Source organism: Taudactylus pleione, unplaced genomic scaffold (assembly GCF_031769625.1).
Source record: "Taudactylus pleione unplaced genomic scaffold, aTauple2 ptg000018l, whole genome shotgun sequence".
Taxonomy (NCBI): Eukaryota; Metazoa; Chordata; class Amphibia; order Anura; family Myobatrachidae; genus Taudactylus; species Taudactylus pleione.
In genome coordinates, this window is record NW_028284420.1 from 10045102 (window position 1) to 10063952 (window position 18851).

Below are 18851 nucleotides of genomic sequence, written 5' to 3' on the forward strand. Positions count from 1 at the left end.
GCGCTCGCTCGTTCAGAAAAAGGGTCCGGCTATTTAAATTGAACGCTCGAGCTTTGCGGTCTGTTGACGCCTCTATGTCTGAGCAAGCGAACGAAACATGCGCTCGCTATTTTGTAAAAACACCCCCTGGCCGCTCGCATCATACGTCATCTCCGCCATTTATTAGATTAATCGAGTACATCGAAAGACATCTGAACTGCTCGAAGTGCTTGTGGTTGGATTTTCCTACCGCAATCATGCGAACAGTTCAGGCTAAGAAACAATCAAGTGATGTGGTCGATGACGCTGCTTTGTTAATTATGCACACCCTTAAAACGCCCGTTTTGACCATTTGGCACGCCTGCGTTCGGATCTCCACTCCCCGTTTTCAAGCACCTTCCCCTGTTACCACCCACAAACGCCTCATCCTGTCACTCAAATTAGCAGGCACTCGCAATTTTGCGAACACACGTTTTCTGACCGCACTGACTGGTTGGCGCATGCGCATTACGACCCATACGCATGCGCAGATGTGCGAACATCGCTCGGAGTGAACGAGTGGCCGCTTACGAGCGGCTCTGAATCAGGCCCTCAGTGCACAAGCCCGGCAGAGGGTGCTGATGTGTACAGTTACGGCTTTGCTAATACCAATACCACTGTGCTATACATCTGTTAACAGCTCTGTATAACTAAATGAGCAAACAGATGTGATGACCTATAGACATCAAAATGTAGATTAGAGTAAATAGTCACCTTCATCAGAAACAGGTCACAGTCAGTCAGCTGACCGTCCAGGATGTGCAGATATATCTGCCATAGGCTGTGCTGCACAGGCGACACGATATTTCTGTGAATGACATAGCTCACAGACATATCATCTGCAGTGACATGCGTGAGGTAAAAAGCTGGGGAGGCACTGGCTAGCATAAGAGCCAGATTTACAGACACATATATAAACACGAGGGTTCATGTGGGCATTATACAAAGGTGCAGCAGTATATAGTGCTGGAAATTTGGTGAGTTTTGAACAGGGATGTGCGGAAAAGGTAGACAGGGGAGGCAGTGCCTCACCTGCCATACACTATTTACTCCAGAGTTTTGACTATAAAAATAATTAGAATAATACAAAGAAGATATTTATAATTTTTTCTTGAATTCTTTCTTATAATTTTTATAGCCAAAACTCTGGAGTATACCTAATTATAACAGGAAAGGCTCTGCCTCACCTGCCTCACCTGACCGCACATCATCGTCTGTACACATTGGCCGACGCACACATGATATATCGGCCATTTAATTGAACAGCCGATATGTTGGCCAGTGTGTACCCAGCATTACAACAGCAGTGAGAGGGGAAAGTGTTAATATAGAGGCAATAGAAGGGAATGTGTTACTACACAGGTATGGGAGAGGAATGGTTTACTATACAGGTGAGAGAGGGAAATGTTGAATGTGTTACTACAGGGTGAGGGAAGGGAATGTGTTACAACAAGGGTGAGGTAGGGGAATGTGTTGCTACAAAGGTGATCGGGGGTAATGTGTTTGTCCAGAGGTAAGGGAGGGGAATAAGTTACTACCGGTGTGAGTGAGGGTAATGTGTTACTACAGGTTTGAGGGAGGGATTGTATTTCTACACAGATGAGAGAGGGGAATTTTGAATGTGTTATACGCCATATTCTACATCATATTTCTTACTCAGTTTCAGACTCAAGGCCTGATTTGGGAATAGAGTAAGAAAGAGCAAGTTACTGTGCATCTTGGTAAAACCATGCTGCACTGCAGGTGGGGCAGATGTAATATGTGCAAAGAGATTTAGATTTGTGAAGGGTCTGTCCAAACTGAAATCTAAATTGGAATTGTAAAAATAAAGCTGTGCATTATTTGTGGGCTATATGCAAAAGCAGCCAGTATTTACCCTACATGTAATTTTTTTTTATGTATATGCACCCCTTGCATTGCAACATGGTTTGTCCAGTTTCAAAGTTACTTGCTATATCTTACTGTATTCCCAAAGCTGAATCACGCCCTTAGTCGCAGACAGATGTACAAATGTCGCACATCAGATTGATTAGTGCAAGCTAGCAATGTTTTGTTGCTAAAAGTTGTGTTATTTCTGAGATAAATATGTGCATATTGAGCGAGAAAGACGCTCAGAGTGGCAGAGTCTCCCAGGCAAGGTGCAACTGAGGGGGGATATTTGCCGTGACTTGAGAACAGTGATGAGAACACATCTGTCTAAATATGAAGTTAAACCAAGTAACAATGGTGTTAGATAGAAAACAATGAGCTTCAATTATAACCAAAGAGGTTATGTACTAAGCTTTGGAGATAAGGTACCAATCAATCAGCTCCTGTCACGTTACAGTTTGTGTTAGGAGCTGATTGGTTGGTTCTTTATCTCCGTCCACTTTAACTTTCTCCCAGGCTTAGTTAATAGACCCTAAAGTTATCGAACAGGTGGGACAAATTTGCAATTGAGTCAAACCACTGAAAATGCTATCAGAACAACAGTGAATTCCTATGACACTGACTTACAGCTCAGTTGACACGACTTCCCTACATAGTCAATAAATGCTGGGATATCACCCTCTGGCAAGTACTAAAGAATACTACAAACTAGGGGTGAGCGGGTTCGGATTTCTGAAATCCGAACCCCCCCGAGCCCCCCCGATCCGAGTCCGATCCGAGTCAGGCTCGACTTTTCCCGCCTGACTCGGATCTGAAATCGAGGCAAAACGTCATCATCCCGCCTTCCGAGTCTCGCGGGTTTTGGATCCTATATAAGGTACCCGCGTCGGCGCCATTTTCTCACTCGGCTGTGGACAGTGAAGAGGGAGGGTGGGAGTTAGGGCTGTGTAGTGTAGTGTAGTGTAGTGCTGCTGTTGTCCACTACTTCAAAGTCCATAGGGGCTGGCTGTGTTGTGCTGTGCTGCTGTTGTTAATAGGGGCTGTGTCCACTACTTCAAAGTCCATAGGGGCTGGCTGGACTGGGTTGTGCAGTCAGTTCTCCATAGGGGCTGTGTCCACTCCAAAGTCCTGTGCAGTGTCCCAGTCCTAAAGGGGTGCTGTAGTGTTGTCCAGGGGGTGCTCTGTCCATCAGGGGTGCTCCCCCCAAGTGCTAAAAAAATAATATATTTTCTGTGTTTGTGAATTGTGTGCGCAGTAGCCGCACGTGCATCAACAAAGTAGTGCCAAGCGTGCGCCTGTGTCATAAGTAAAGGGCCGGCTGGATTGACCGTTAAAGGGTGCTGTAACCCCCAAAGTACACTCCAGTCCAAACTAAAAAAAAAATTATTTTCTGTGTTTGTGAATTGTGTGCTCAGTAGCCGCACGTGCATCAACAAAGTAGTGCCAAGCGTGCGCCTGTGTCATAAGTAAAGGGCCGACTGGCTTGACCGTTAAGGGTGCTGTAACCCCCGAAAGTATACTCCAGTCCAAACCAAAAAAAAAATTATTTTCTGTGTTTGTGAATTGTGTGCGCAGTAGCCGCACGTGCATCAACAAAGTAGTGCCAAGCGTGCGCCTGTGTCATAAGTAAAGGGCCGGCTGGCTTGACCGTTAAAGGGTGCTGTAACCCCCAAAGTACACTCCAGTCCAAACCAAAAAAAAAATTATTTTCTGTGTTTGTGAATTGTGTGCGCAGTAGCCGCACGTGCATCAACAAAGTAGTGCCAAGCGTGCGCCTGTGCCATAAGTAAAGGGCCGGCTGGCTTGACCGTTAAAGGGTGCTGTAACCCCCAAAGTACACTCCAGTCCAAACCAAAAAAGTATATATTTTCTGTGTTTGTGACTTGTGTGCACTGTGGCTGCACGTGCATCAACAAAGGAGCAGCGCGAAGCGTGCGCCTGTGTCCCATAAGTAAAGAGCCGGCTGGCTCATTTCTTAAAGGGTGGTGTAACCCACAAAGTGCACTACTCTCCAGCAAAAATAAAAAAATATTTTCTGTGTTTGTGTGCGCTTTAGCCGCACGTATATATCAATATAACATAAATGGAGGACCAAACTTTCTCCGATAAAAATAAAATAGGGAAAGATCAAGAACCACTTCCTCCTAGTGCTGTTGCTGCTGCTGGGAGTTGTTCATCATCCCAGAGAGGAAGTAGGAACATCACTACTTTTACTAAACAATTGACCCTCCAACAGTCCCTAGCGATGAGGATGAAGTACGACAGCAGTCATCCTGAAGCAAAACGTATAACTGAGGCCTTGACTGCTATGTTGGTGTTAGACGTGCGTCCGGTATCCGCCATTAGTGCAGTGGGATTTAGACAATTGATGGAGGTAGTGTGTCCCCGGTTCCAAATCCCGTCTAGATTCCACCTGCATCCTCAAAGCAGCAGCGACAAGCGTGCGTCTGTCTGTTAAAGGGTGGTGACACCCTCAAAGTGTGCTACACAAACAATAAAAATATTGTTCTTTTTTTTCTGTCTTTGTGAATTGTGTGGGCTGTAGCCGCACTTGCATCCTCAAAGCAGCAGCGACAAGCGTGCGTCTGTCTGTTAAAGGGTGGTGTAACTCTCAAAGTGCTCCAAAAAATAAAAAACTATTTTTTTAATGTGTTTGTGACTTGTGTGCGATGTAGCCGCACGTGCATCAACATAGTAGCAGCGCCAAGCGTGCGCCTGTGTCATAAGTCAAGGGCTGGTTTGGACATCTGGTCCGGACTGAAGGACGTGCCAACAATTTCTGACAAGTCTATTGTCACTGCATATGATACTGTCCTCAAAGCAGCAGCGACAAGCGTGCGTCTGTCTGTTAAAGGGTGGTGACACCCTCAAAGTGTGCTACACAAACAATAAAAATATTGTTCTTTTTTTTCTGTCTTTGTGAATTGTGTGGGCTGTAGCCGCACTTGCATCCTCAAAGCAGCAGCGACAAGCGTGCGTCTGTCTGTTAAAGGGTGGTGTAACTCTCAAAGTGCTCCAAAAAATAAAAAACGATTTTTTTAATGTGTTTGTGACTTGTGTGCGATGTAGCCGCACTTGCATCTTCAAAGCAGCAGCGACAAGCGTGCGTCTGTCTGTTAAAGGGTGGTGACACCCTCAAAGTGTGCTACACAAACAACAAAAATATTCTTCTTCTTTTTTCTGTCTTTGTGAATTGTGTGGGCTGTAGCCGCACTTGCATCCTCAAAGTAGCAGCGACAAGCGTGCGTCTGTCTGTTAAAGGGTGGTGTAACCCTCAAAGTGCGCTCCACAAACAATAAAAATATTCTTCTTTTTTTTTCTGTCTTTGTGAATTGTGTGGGCTGTAGCCGCACTTGCATCCTCAAAGCAGCAGCGACAAGCGTGCGTCTGTCTGTTAAAGGATTACATTGGTGACAGCATCCAAGTAGGCATGTCAGACAGTCCGTACCTGTACTGGCAGGAAAAATTTGGAGGTCCCTGTACAAACTGGCTCTATTTTACCTGAGTTGCCCCCCCTCCAGTGTGTACTCCGAAAGAGTGTTTAGTGCAGCCGGGAACCTTGTCAGCGCAAGGCGTAGGAGGTTGCTTCCACAAAATGTGGAGAAGATGATGTTCATAAAATTAATTATCAACTCTTCCAGGGAGGCCAGCCTCCAGAACGTACAGAGGGACCTGTGGTTCCAGCGGGGACGAATTAATACTCTGTGAGGATGAGGATGTACACACTGAAGAGGGTGAGGAATCGGTGGATGAGGAGGATGAGGATGACATCTTGCCTCCGTAGAGCCAGTTTGTGCAGGGACAGATTAATTGCCAGCTTGTTTTGTGGGGGCCCAAACGAACCAATCATTTCAGCCACAGTTGTGTGGCAGACCCTGGCGCTGAAATGATTGGTTTGTTAAAGTGTGCATGTCCTGTTTATACAACATAAGGGTGGGTGGGAGGGCCTAAGGACAATTCCATCTTGCACCTCTTTTTTTTCTTTGCATTATGTACAGTTTGGGGCCTAGTTTTTCAAACTGCCATCCTGTCTGCCACTGCAGTGTCACTCCTAGATGGGTCACGTGTTTGTGCCGCCCACTCGTGTCGCTTAGCATAGTCATCCAGCTACCTCGGTGCAACCTTTTGGACATAAAAACACTATTGTGAGGTGTGAGGTGTTCAGAATAGACTGGAAATGAGTGGAAATTAAGGTTATTGAGGTTAATAATAGCATAGGAGCAGAAAAACCTACAAATTCTGTGATTTTAGCTGTTTTTATGCTTTTTTAAAAAAAAATACAGATCCAAAACACAAAACCCAGAACCCAAAACACGGAAGGGTGGTTTTGGCAAAACCAATCCAGATCCAAAACACGAAGAAAGATCCAGATCCAAAACCAAAACACAAAACACGAAAAGTGGCCGGTGCACACCCCTACTACAAACACACCTCACCAGCAATCACACTGACTGTCACAATTATTCACGTCATAAAATACAATAAATAATACTGATACAGTATGACCAAGCTATGATGGGTTCCGGTGGTGCACTTTGGTACCATAACCTGCATTACATATCACTACAAAGTAGACTGGAGTCAAAGCCGTAACTAGACTTTTTGGTGCCCTGTACCACAAAGAGCATTGGTGCCCCCTCCCCCCCATTTTTCAAATAGGGACATAAGATAGTGCACCGGAAAAAGGGCCATTGCCTTATGGGGAAGGGCCAGGGACGAGATAGGGGAGGCCAGGAGAAGATGGGGATAAAAGAAGAGGTAGCTACAAGTGAGAATGATAATAAACAGGAAAACTGACAGGCCCAATCAGCACCCCTGCCCTGCGGTGCCCTGTGCCATGGCACAAGTTGCACTACCCTAGTTACGGCTTCACAATGGGTTACAGAGTCTACAAACTATATAGAGTACATATTGTACATTTGGGCTTAGTCTCTGCATAATAATTAGGGTATATACTGTAAATGAACATCCTTCTAGATGGCAGTGCAGATTTTAACAATCTTAAGAATGTATTGTAGACTCCTGATAGCTCACATGCATTGTATAGTAATACATAATAATGCAATATGTCATGAAGTGTGCAACTTATATGACAAAGCAACAGGCAAGATGATGGGGCTCAGCAGAAATTAACTTAAACCCAGCTTCTCTTTGCTTGCAGTCCTCCCTGCTCACTTGCAGTTCAACTAGGTCAGGAGTTTCCTACCCTGTCCAGAGACTAGCTATAAATTCCCATTCTAGTAACTGGCAACAGAGCTAACCCAGAGATTCACTGGTACTGGACTCAGGTAACAGACTCCTCACAGGCAGGGCTTCCAATCATCCACTGTGACTGTACTGTTCTTAAGCTGCACTATGCCTCTTGGCATTCCCTGGGTAAGTGTGAACAACCACTCTGTAGCCTGTTCACCATGACCCACAAACCCCAGAGCATTGAGTTATCTTGTCATTTCTACTGTCAGTTAGTAAATCCCAATTCATATGTCTTCCTTTCACATGTTATTATGGAGCTTGTTCCTATATCTTCTTTGGAATTTACGAGTCTTGGCCCAACCTGGTACGAGTTGCACCTCTCATGTACAAAAGCTTTGGCCATCACTCTCTCTGCTCTGGGATTCTTATGGCTTAATCCGCTACTGTTTCATAAATGAAACATGCTGTTTCGATTGTCTTCTGGATGATAGAATAGTTGTCAGATAATGCTGGAATATAGTAGTGCTGCATGGATTCTTCAAAGATTTAATACAAATCACACCAGTTGCCCGTGTTAAGTTCTAAAACAATAAGTGCAATAAAAATTTGGCAACAAATTGAGTGGGTTACTTCAGTTGTATTTCCCAAAACTGTAAACAACTTTCAACTGCAAATTGTTCATTGTAAGCATTTTAAGTCCTACTCCTACCACATGTTTTTCTACACTATGAATAATTTCATACTAGTGAGCAGCTGGAATGCCATGTCTGACAAGGTCGGGGTAGGGGGTCCCTCTCCTTGGATAGACAGACACCACCTTACACACAGCAGCCAGGAAATAGCACTCCAGTCATGGGTTTTCGTACAAGCTGGTCAGTGCCAGTTTTTATTGTGCAATATCAAGAATCAAAGAAACAAAACACAAAATAAACCCTAGCCCGGCTGGGCACTAACTAGACATCAAGTTCCCTCACTAACGGAACACTAAATAACTCTCTGTCCACAGTACCTTCTGTTTTGTAGCCAGCAGTGTCTCAGAGCAAACTAACCTGCATGCCTGCTCTCCCAGGTATGAGACACTCAGCCCTAACTAGACCCAGCATATATTAGCCACTTCCAGGTGCCAGCCCTGATGAGCCTGCTACAAGGCTGAAAGGTCCAAGATCTGGAGTGGCCCGTGGATGGAACCCTCCCTCTCCTCACATCCACACCCCCAGGACCCATTCCGGCCTTTCACAGAAGCCGACATTACTAGTCCGCTTTTCTAACAGACTCCTCCTGGGGGTTTTAAAAGACATAAGACAGGAATCTGGGACAAATATAGAAACCATTCCACACTTCTCCATTGCTTCTATCACATATCCCCCCTCCTTTGTTTCGACCTGTGTGGCGGAACAACTGCAGTCCCCAGACAATGGACACATGACAAAGCATCTGCATTGGCCAGCTGGCTTCCTGGCCTGTGTTCTACTGTAAATTTAAAGGTTTGTAACGCCAAGAACCACCTCTTTATTATCGCCTTGCTGTCTTCATTTTCTGACATCCACTTCAGAGGGGCATGGTCAGTGATCAGTCTGAACTTCCTTCCCACCAAGTAGTACCTGAGAGTTTCTAAAGCCCATTTTATGGCCAATGCTTCTTTCTCGACCGTAGCATAGTTTCTCTCATGTACATTTAATTTCCGGCTTAAGAAAAAAATCGGGCGTTCTTCACCCTCTTTGCTTTGGGACAGGATCACTCCTATGCCTACAGCTGATGCATCAGTTTGTACAACAAACTCTTTGTCAAAATCAGGGGTCATCAGAACTGGTTTCGTACATAATGCTATTTTTAACTCCTGGAAAGCCTTTTCTGCTTCAGGACTCCATTCCACCATGACTTTCTGTTATCTTTGGTAAGGTCAGTCAGTGGGACTACAATGGTGGCAAAATTGGGTATAAACCTCCTATAATACCCAGTGATCCCTAAGAAGGCTCTCACCTGCTTCGTATGCAGGGGTCGTGGCCAGTATTTTATTGCCTCAATCTTATTGAACTGTGGCTTTATCAAACCTCTGCCAATGGTGTACCCAAGATACTTTACTTCTTCCATCCCTAGACAACACTTTTTTGGGTTGGCTGTCAAACCTACCTTATAGATGGAGTCCAACACTGCTTGTACTCTAGGCAAGTGAGACTGCCAATCAGGACTATGAATGACCACATCATCCAGATAAGCAACAGCATACTGTCTGTGGGGCCTTAGAATCCTATTCATCATTCTTTGAAAGGTAGCAGGTGCCCCATGTAGCCCAAAAGGCAACATCTTGTATTGAAACAACCCCTCTGGTGCAGAAATAGCTGTCTTTTCTTTGGCGTTCTCAGTTAACGGTACTTGCCAGTACCCTTTGGTTAAGTCAAGAGTAGTTAAATATCTGGCTGTCCCCAGCCTTTCAATTAGTTCATCCACCCTAGGCATTGGGTAGGCATAGAATTTTGACAAACTGTTCAATTTCCGGAAGTCATTGCAGAATCACACACTCCCGTCGGCCTTAGGAATGAGCACAATGGGACTTGACCACTCACTATGCGATTTTTCAATAACACCCAACTCTAACATTTCTTTAATTTCCTTCGACGCTGACTCTCTTTGGGCTTCTGGTAACCTATAGGGCTTTAGGTTAACCTTAACCCCTGGGTCAGTGATTATGTCATGTTTAATGAACATGGTTTTCCCTGGTATATCAGAGAACAGCACCCTATTTCTGACCAGAAATTCCTTTACTTCCTGCTGTTGACTGGCTGACAGGGTTTTTGCCACTGTCACTTCAGGTACCACGGTCCCTGGGTTTACTGGAGGGGCTCGGATGGCTGACAGTGCTGCTCTATCCTTCCAGGGTTTTATAAGATTTACATGGTATATCTGTTCTGGCTATCTTTTCCCCGGCTGGTAAACTTTATAATTGACCGACCCCACTTTTTCTAAGATTTCAAAGGGTCCTAGCCATTTAGCCAAAATTTTACTTTCTACTGTGGGAACCAACACTCTGTCCCCAGGAGCAAAGTTGCGTAAGCGAGCATTGTGGTTGTATACCCTCTGCTGTGCCTGTTGGGCCTGTTCCAAATGCTCTCTTACTATCGGCACCACAGCAGCAATTCTTTCTTGCATTTGGGAAACATGCTCTATAACTGTTTTATACGGACTGGACCAGGGCCGTAGAGAGCCCTGGCGGGCCCAGGTACAGAGGGGGTGTGGCCTAATCGTGGGAGGCATGGCCACACCCCCTCGAGAAAAAAAAACACTGTTGCAGCGCCGAGAAGTGGCGCTGCGCACCAGGGAGGGTGGCGCTGTAAACCCCTCAGCCCAGCGCAAAGCCAGGGGGGGTGCGATCAGTGTGATCGCTCCCCCCCACAGGCAAAGGAGACTGCTGTTGCTGCTGCTCAGCAGCCACGAGCAGTCTCCCACTGTGAGAGAGAGAGAAGGGAGGGGGGAGCGGCGCCGGACCCGGGCCCCCGCTGTGCCCCTCAGGAAGCCCGGGCCCGGGTAAACAGTACCCGCTCCCCCCCCTCTCAGCGCCCCTGGCCTGGACTGGCCCTCCCATGTCTCTTTGGCAATGTCAAGTAATCCCCTTGGATGTCTCCCGTACAATAAATCAAAAGGGGAAAACCCTGTAGAAGATTGGGGAACCTTTCTTATGCCAACAGCAAATAAGGTAACAAGTAATACCAATCTCTACCATCTTTGTCCACTACTTTCCTTAGCATGTGTTTTAAAGTTTTGTTAAACCTCTCCACTAACCCATCGGTCTGGGGATGGTACACAGAGGTTCTTAATTGATACATTTTTAACAGACGGCATAACTCTTTCATGATTTTTGACATGAATGGGGTACCTTGGTCAGTCAGGATCTCCTTAGATATTCCCAACCTGCTAAAGACATGGACTAATTCTCTAGCAATGGTCTTGGTTGATGTATTGCGTAATGGTATCGCTTCCGGGTACCTGGTAGTGTAATCCATTATCACCAGAATATATTGATGGCCCCGGGCAGATTTCATTAATGGCCCAACCAAATCCATAGCTATTCTTTCAAACAGAACCTCAATAATGGGTAATGGAACCAGGGGACTTTTGAAATGTGGCCTTGGAGCATGATACTGACATTCAGGGCAGGACGCACAATAGTCAGATACCTCTTTATGGACCCCGGGCCAGAAAAACCTCTGCATAATTCGCTCAGTGGTTTTTTCTACCCCTAGGTAGCCTGCCGTTATATGACCATGGGCCAGATCCAACACTGTTCTTCTGTAAGTTTTGGGAACTATTAATTCTTCCACAATATCTTCCCCCTTCTTTGTCACCTGATACAACAAATCCTGACATACTGCCATGTGACAAAGGACTATTGGGGTCTATGGGTTTACCATTGATCACCTTGACATTCTCCCTGGCTTTTACCAGAGTAGGGTCATTTAACTGCTCCACGGCAGAGACCTCTCTTCTGACCTCTAAATCAGGCAGATGATCAACTGGCTCGACAACACTTCCCACCTCAGTGGGAGGCACATCACTTGGCGAGCCACCATCACGCTCCGCTGTCTCTAGTTCACCAATCGTACTAGAAAAAGGGAACATCTCTGACTTTGAAGACACTTCCTCTGCTACTACACCAGTAACCTTCTCAAATGGGTCAGGGTGATTTACCTCTGTGCAAAACTGGCTTTTCCACAACTTCCAGAAGTGAGTAAAGTCTCTCCCCAATATGGCATCATACATTAAGCCATGTACCAAACTCACAGAGACTACCGCGGAACTACATGGTGTCTCGATGTTCACTTCTGCAGTAATATAATACCAAGTATCCCCATGTATGCAGGTCACACCAACAGTTTTCCCCTTATGCTTCAAGGGGTCCACCAGCTCAGCTTTCATAAGTGTCACCAGGCTACCAGAATCTAACAGTGCCTCTACTCGGTTGCCCTCTACAGTGAGTACACACATGTGCTCATCAGTCTCAGCCTGCCAGTCCGCAGTACAGGCTAGCTGTGCAAAGAAAGACCTCCTGCAGTGGACATGAGCAGTATCACATTGCATAGGTTCAGAGGTAAGTGAACAATTAGCGGCAATATGGCCGAAGCCACCACATCGGAAACACTTAATCATATTATTTTGTAGTCTTTTACGGGGTAGGAACCTGCCTGGCCTGGCTGGCCTGTCTCCAGGTTCCACACCCTCAGTCTTGAGTAAACTCCACCGCCCAGCACCTTTCTCCCTGGAACAGTCTTACCAGTGTCGATGGGAGTTCGCCAGTGCGTCATCAGGGCTCGGTGGGGCAGACTCGACAGCTCCTCAGCCGCCACGTACCTCTCCACCAGTTTGACTAACTGGTCTGCGGATTTAGGTCTGCATAGCTCACCCACTTGCGCAGAGTTGCAGGTAGTGATCGTAGATACTGGTCCATCACGACTCTTTCCATGATCTGTGGTCCTGTCAGCATCTCGGGCTGTAGCCATTTTGTGGATAGATGGATGAGGTCATGCATCTGTGAGCGTGGAGGCTTTTCCATTTGGAACTCCCAGCGGTGGACTCGTTTGGCCCGAACAAATGAGGTGACTCTCAAGCGAGTTAGGATCTCCCGTTTTAACTTTACATAGTCCTTTGCATCAGCCAGGCACAGATCATAGTAGGCCTTTTGCAGTTTTCCAGACAGGAAGAGTGCCACAAGACTTGCCCACTGTTCCTTGGGCCAACTCTCCCTTTCTGCAGTTCTCTCAAAGGCCGTAAGATACGCCTCCATGTCATCACTCAGGGTCATCTTCTGCAAAAAATGACTGGCACATATGGAGCGAGCGTGGGTTGGAGGGTCAGTGGAAGAATCTCCAGTCCAGGCTAGTAGGTGTTGTCCCACCTTTTTTATGGCCTGGCTGTTCTTTGCTAAGGCCTGGCGGGTTCTCCCGATGGTAATTTGTTGTTGCCTCTGTGCTGCCTCCAAGGCTAATAGCTGCACCTGGGTGGATTCCTGCAGAGCTCTGGTAGCTTCTTGCTGAGCGTCGTAGTCTGAAGCAAGGCCTTTACAAAGTCCTCCATGTTGCCCTTAGGGGTAGGCTGGAAGCAGAATGTGGCCTCTCGGAGCATCTGCTAATGCCACCTTCATGGATTCCACAATTCATGCAGTGTCCCTTTAAATTTGAATGGACAAATTTTTCCTTGCTGCAACTTCAATGTGTGCCTGCCCACGTTCTCCACCAATTGTGACAAGGTTGGGGTAGGGGGTCCCTCTCCTGGGGTAGATGGACACCACCTTACACACAGCAGCCAGGAAATAGCACTCCAGTCATGGGTTTTTGTACAAGCTGGTCGGCGCCAGTTTTATTGTGCAATATCAAGAATCAAAGAAACAAAACATAAAATAAACCCTAGCCTGGCTGGGCACTAACTAGACATCAAGTTCCCTCGGAACACTAAATAAATTTCCGTCCACAGTACCTTCTGGTTTGTAGCCAGCAGTGTCTCAGAGCAAGCTAACCTGCTCTCCCAGGTATGAGACACTCATGCCCCCTATAGCCATGCCCCCAGTAGTTATGCCCCCTATAGTAATCCCCCCTATAGCCATGCCCCCAGTAGTAATGCCCCCTATAGTAATCCCCCCTATAGCCATGCCCCCAGTAGTAATGCCCCCCTATAGCCATGCCACCAGTAGTAATGCCCCCTATAGCCATGTCCCCAGAAGTAATACCCCCTATAGCCATGTCCCCAGTAGTAATGCCCCCCTATAGCCATGCCCCCAGTAGTAATGCCCCCCTATAGCCATGGCCCCAGTAGTAATGCCCCTATAGTAATCCCCCCTATAGCCATGCCCCCAGTAGTAATGCCCCCCTATAGCCATGCCCCAGTAGTAATGCCCCCAGTAGTAATGCCCTCCTATAGCCATGCCCCCAGTAGTAATGCCCCGTATAGCCATGCCCCCAGTAGTAATTCCCCCTATAGCCATGTCCCCAGTAGTAATGCCCGCCTTAGCCATGCCCACAGTAGTAATGCCCCCCTATAGCTATGCCCCCAGTAGTAATGCCCCCTATAGTAATCCCCCCTATAGCCATGCCCCCAGTGCTGGTGCTCCTGAAAAAAAAAATACAATTAAAATACAAACACAATACTTACCTTAAGCCCCGCTCCTGCGTCCGTTGCCGTCCGGTCCGACCGCGGCTCCACCACGGATCTATGGGAGAGATGTCATGATGTCCCTCCCATAGTGCTCTCTGCGGGAGCCGGAGCTCAGGAGTGAGCTCCAGTTCCTTGGATCTATGGGAGAGACGTCATGACGTCCCTCCCATAGTGCTCTCTGCGGGAGGCGGAGCTCAGGAGTGAGCTCTGGCATTCGGCTGCCGCTGCAGGGAGGGAGCCAGGTGCCCGTTGATAACAAATATCAGCGGCCGCCCGGCAAATGGAGCCTCTCTGCGGCAGCTAGCGGACCGGCACTGTTTTTTTCTCTTTTTCTGGAATTTTTTTTCTTCTCTCCTGGGGACTCAGTGGCGCCCTCTAGGGGCCGGCGCTCTGGACGAATGGCCCTGTTAGCCCGCCCCTAGAACTGCCACTGCCTGCATGCATATTTTCTAATACTTATCTGAGGTCCAGCATCGGGTGTCTCAGCCCTGCACAAAATGCTGAAAAATGGACACCGCATCCATTTTCCCAACGTTATGCGCATGCGCAATGAGGAAATCACTGGCAAAATGGCGTCCGCGCCACTTCCTTGGCGACCTGCGCATGCACAGTAGACTCTGGACACAGACTAGTGCCCAGAATATACTGATGCTGTGGCCGCCAGTGGTCAGCCTTCAGTCTGCTGGTGGCCGCCGAGAAGAGAGGAGGGGCCCCCGACAGTGAATGCACATGGACCTCCCCCTCTCTTACTACGTTCCTGCATAAATTCAGTATGTACATAAATCTCCAATGTTTGCTGATCTGTGCAGGCTCAGGAGCCACACTGCGCACGTGCAAATCTGTTTTTGCAACAGCTGTCGCAGTTCCGCTAAGGAGCACCATGATGGACATGCTGCCGGCATTTGGGGGTAGGGATATGGATCATTCCTAAAAATGGGGGCGTGTTTGCCCCATTTCCTGGGCGTGCTGAAGCCGGTGGCTGCGTCCTTGGACACAGCTCCACTGGGCCCCAACAGCGTGATTTTGCCAGACACCCTGAAGGTTACTCAGATCGTCACGCAGTTGATCTGAAGCTGCATCTTTGGATGCAGCATTGGATCAGGGAAGCCAGCAGTGGGCGTATTTTTATTAAAGACGCCTCCTGTGGCTTTTGTATATTTTAGCACAGCCGCTGTGTACAAAGACGCTGTACTATAGCGCCCATCTCTGAATCAGGCCCCATTGCTAATATTTGAGATAAAATCATGCTAATACTTTTATCAATGACTTATAATGCATTGTATGTATGGAAGGGGGCTTAAGATGTTACTATTTGTGTAAAAGTTGTCTAAAGATGTCTTCTCATTGGTGCATTTCTTGTTTTCACCAGAGGGAATGCGAAACTGGGATGGAAAGGCAAATGAATGATAGCACAATCTCTATACCAGCTTCACCATTGCTCTCTGACGACAATGACCTGCCGGTTTCCAGCGAAAAGAAACACAGTTCACCACCCACTGAAGATAGAGCCCATCTAGAACCCAGACGAGTGACACCCTTAAAGTGGCAAAAGTCTGGCTGCAATGTGGTACCTTGTAATATTTCGATAGGTAGTGAAAACACATTTGACCTGGCAACATCTGAGGTAAAACGGGTTCACCTACCACAAGATCTAAGAGATAGTCCACCACAGAAGCATGGAAGGAAGATACTACAGAGATCAAAAACCATAGGTCACAGTTTAGGTGTAGGCCAAAATCACAATATTACATTGCATAGCAGTATATCCTTCCCTCCATGTGCTGAACCCCTGCCTAGAGCTGCAGTAGATTCAAGAGATAAACCATACATAACATCTCTACAGCAAACAATGGAAATTCCTGGTGGAGTATGTGGACGTAATCTAAATACAATCAATTCTGTCAATTCTGGGGAACCCCCGGAACCTGGGGCATTTTCCTTGAGCAGGAATGTTCTCTCACAAGACCATCATCACCAAAGTCTTAAATCGCAGAAGAAGCTTAATCTGGAGGTGATGAGGAAGCAAACTCATGTGGAATATAGTGACACCAGCAGTGATGATGAGGATCGACTCTACATAGAAATCTAGAAATCTGCAATGATCTTGAACAGTTCCCTGGAATTGGGTAATGGCCATTACAGAGGCATCACTGCTAGATAGAACTGATATTTATTGGAGACTATCACTCAACTCTTTTTTTCCTAGATCTTCTGGCCAGCCTGGACCCTGAGGGCAACAGCCAACAGTCTCCACTTTTTAAGACAATATTTAGGAACAAGTGACTCAAATTTGTGCGTCATGCATCAGTGATGTTGCTAGTTCCAAGTGAATTGATAGGCTGCATTCTCAAGAATATTACTTCATGCCTAAAAATGGCTGCCTCCACTGTGTATAGGTGACAGATAGACTTGTCATATTTTGAGTTCAGACGTATTCTACATAGGGCCTGATGTACAGTTGGATATATGCTTCTTTTTTGTGCATAAAATACGCTTTTCTGTATTGATTAAAATCTTACAATTTAGACTCCTTACCCTTAAAGTTGTGTAATGGTGCTGAGGGAAAGGACAGGCAAAAGTAGGTCGAGTATAGTAAGGACTTGGTAGATCTGGACACAGACGTGTCTCAAGAGATATTTCTCTAGTGGGTGTTTGACCCTTGTTACAAAGGGCCTGATTCAGATATATTTACGCTGATGGAGCGATTGTTTGTCAGTGCGCATGGGTGTAAGTCACACTGTAGCTATTGTTGTAAGTCACATGTGTAGCGCATGGGTGTAAGTCACACTGTAGCTATTGTTGTAAGTCACATGTGTAGCTATTGTTTTACAATTACGCCCACACAGAGGATTCATTCATAGAGTAAGTGACAGGCAGTCAGCGTTAGGGGGAGGTAAAATGGGGTGGTTAGGCAAAAGCAGGCAGGTCTGACCATTTCATGGGCGTATATAAATTAGCCATTGCGATCGCTTTGCAGTATTAGAGCACTCTGCATGTCAGGAGAGTTGCATTGTTTGCGGCTGGACAGACTTGACTTACATACTGTGTGACTGGCCGATCTATGTCGATGTTACCGATGCATACATTGGTGCGTGACATCAGATCCATATGAGAAGGCAGCAGTGGGAATCCCTATGCCTGGGGAAGCTTTGGAAGCATTAGTATATATTCACAGCGGCGTCCGCACAGAATCGCAGCTGCGATTGCATTAGTGTCCATCTCTGAATCAGGCCCAAAGTGTGCACTGATGATGGTGTTCAACTGCTGTTTCTAATTGACTGATTGCATCAGGACCACTCCCACTGATTATACAAATCATTGCTATGGCTGCATCCAAATCATCATACACTCACACTTGGGACCTTTTTTGGAGGCATTTTTGTAAAAAAAAACCAATTATGACAAATGTAACCAATGCTACATCAGGTCCACAGTTATAAAAGACTCCAGCTCATTTCTTTGAACCCTTTAATGCATTGTTTTATGAAACTTCATATTTATCAATGTTCATATATTGATCATATGACATCACTGACGTATGCATGCATTTTGTGGTAATTGCGTTGAATGCCTTAAAGAAAATGTAAAGCTTTAGCACAAATATTATATTTATTTAGCATTCATGACAAGTTGCTGATTGACAATCAATGTATATTTTTATCTTTTGTACTTGTAATGGTGTTTGTAGCATAAGTAATACTAGTTTACATATGGGATGAATTGTTAATTTAGCAAAATCCTTTACAGATTTTACACAATTCCTTGAATGGTTATCTTGTCATTGTGTGTTTTAGACATCTGTTATCAGTATAAAGCCATAAATTGTACTGGCATACCCCACAATATAACCATATCTGCAGGCTACATTATATGTAAAGAAAATTAATCTATGGCATTGAGGCATTGCTATGTGTTCGCGGTGGAACGAGATAAGGTTCTTGGATACAGAAGGTTAATTAAGCCACACAAACCAGTATCTTGAAAAAAGATCTAATTTATTACAACAGATAAGATATGGAAGAATAATAGTTACTTAGCTTCGGAATATAAGATGGTTACACGATCCAGGAGCCTCCTCTCAGAATAGAGCTGGAACGAACAATTTCCTGGCCACCAGCTGCAGTCTAGTCCAGGCATAGGGCAGGCCACTGGAATCTCCTTTGTTCTTCTTTTATATAGTATCCTACTTGCATACCCATCTAACTCTTACTAATATGGGCATAAACCTACTTCAAACTACTTTATTGGTTAACTACTGATAAGGACTTTCTAAACCTTAACGCAAGCGTACATCGCAGTAGACAACGCCTTGTGGATTTATGGTCTGTCTGCTTTCCACATTCCTATACCATTTCATGCCTGATACCACTTCATGTCTGATACACACATAAGAACCATGAATAGAAATGGCTGTCAGTAGCCATTTTGCTATCCCAATACACTATGACAAATTGAATACATGGATTGAGCAAATTAGAGGCATGGGTAATGCAGAGAGTTTTTTTTATCCTTTTTAAATTAAAGGGGAACTATCATAATATTTAAAAATCAGTAAAATGTTTAAAGCAGTCAATACATTTTAAATTGGTGCTGTCATGTAGGTAGAAAAAGTTGAAAAGTAAATCTCTCCA

At 45.8% G+C, this 18851-nt stretch overlaps 1 protein-coding gene across 1 annotated transcript in view; it reads left to right on the forward strand.

The window, feature by feature from the left end:
- Positions 1–18053, forward strand: part of ZNF831 (zinc finger protein 831) — a 148173-nt gene extending 130120 nt beyond the window's left edge. The window contains exon 8 of the mRNA XM_088482740.1: positions 15590–18053. Coding sequence (XP_088338866.1) covers positions 15590–16309 — 720 coding nt within the window. The 3' untranslated portion in view covers positions 16310–18053. The remainder of the gene's footprint in view (positions 1–15589) is intronic.
- The last annotated feature ends 798 nt before the right edge of the window (positions 18054–18851 follow it).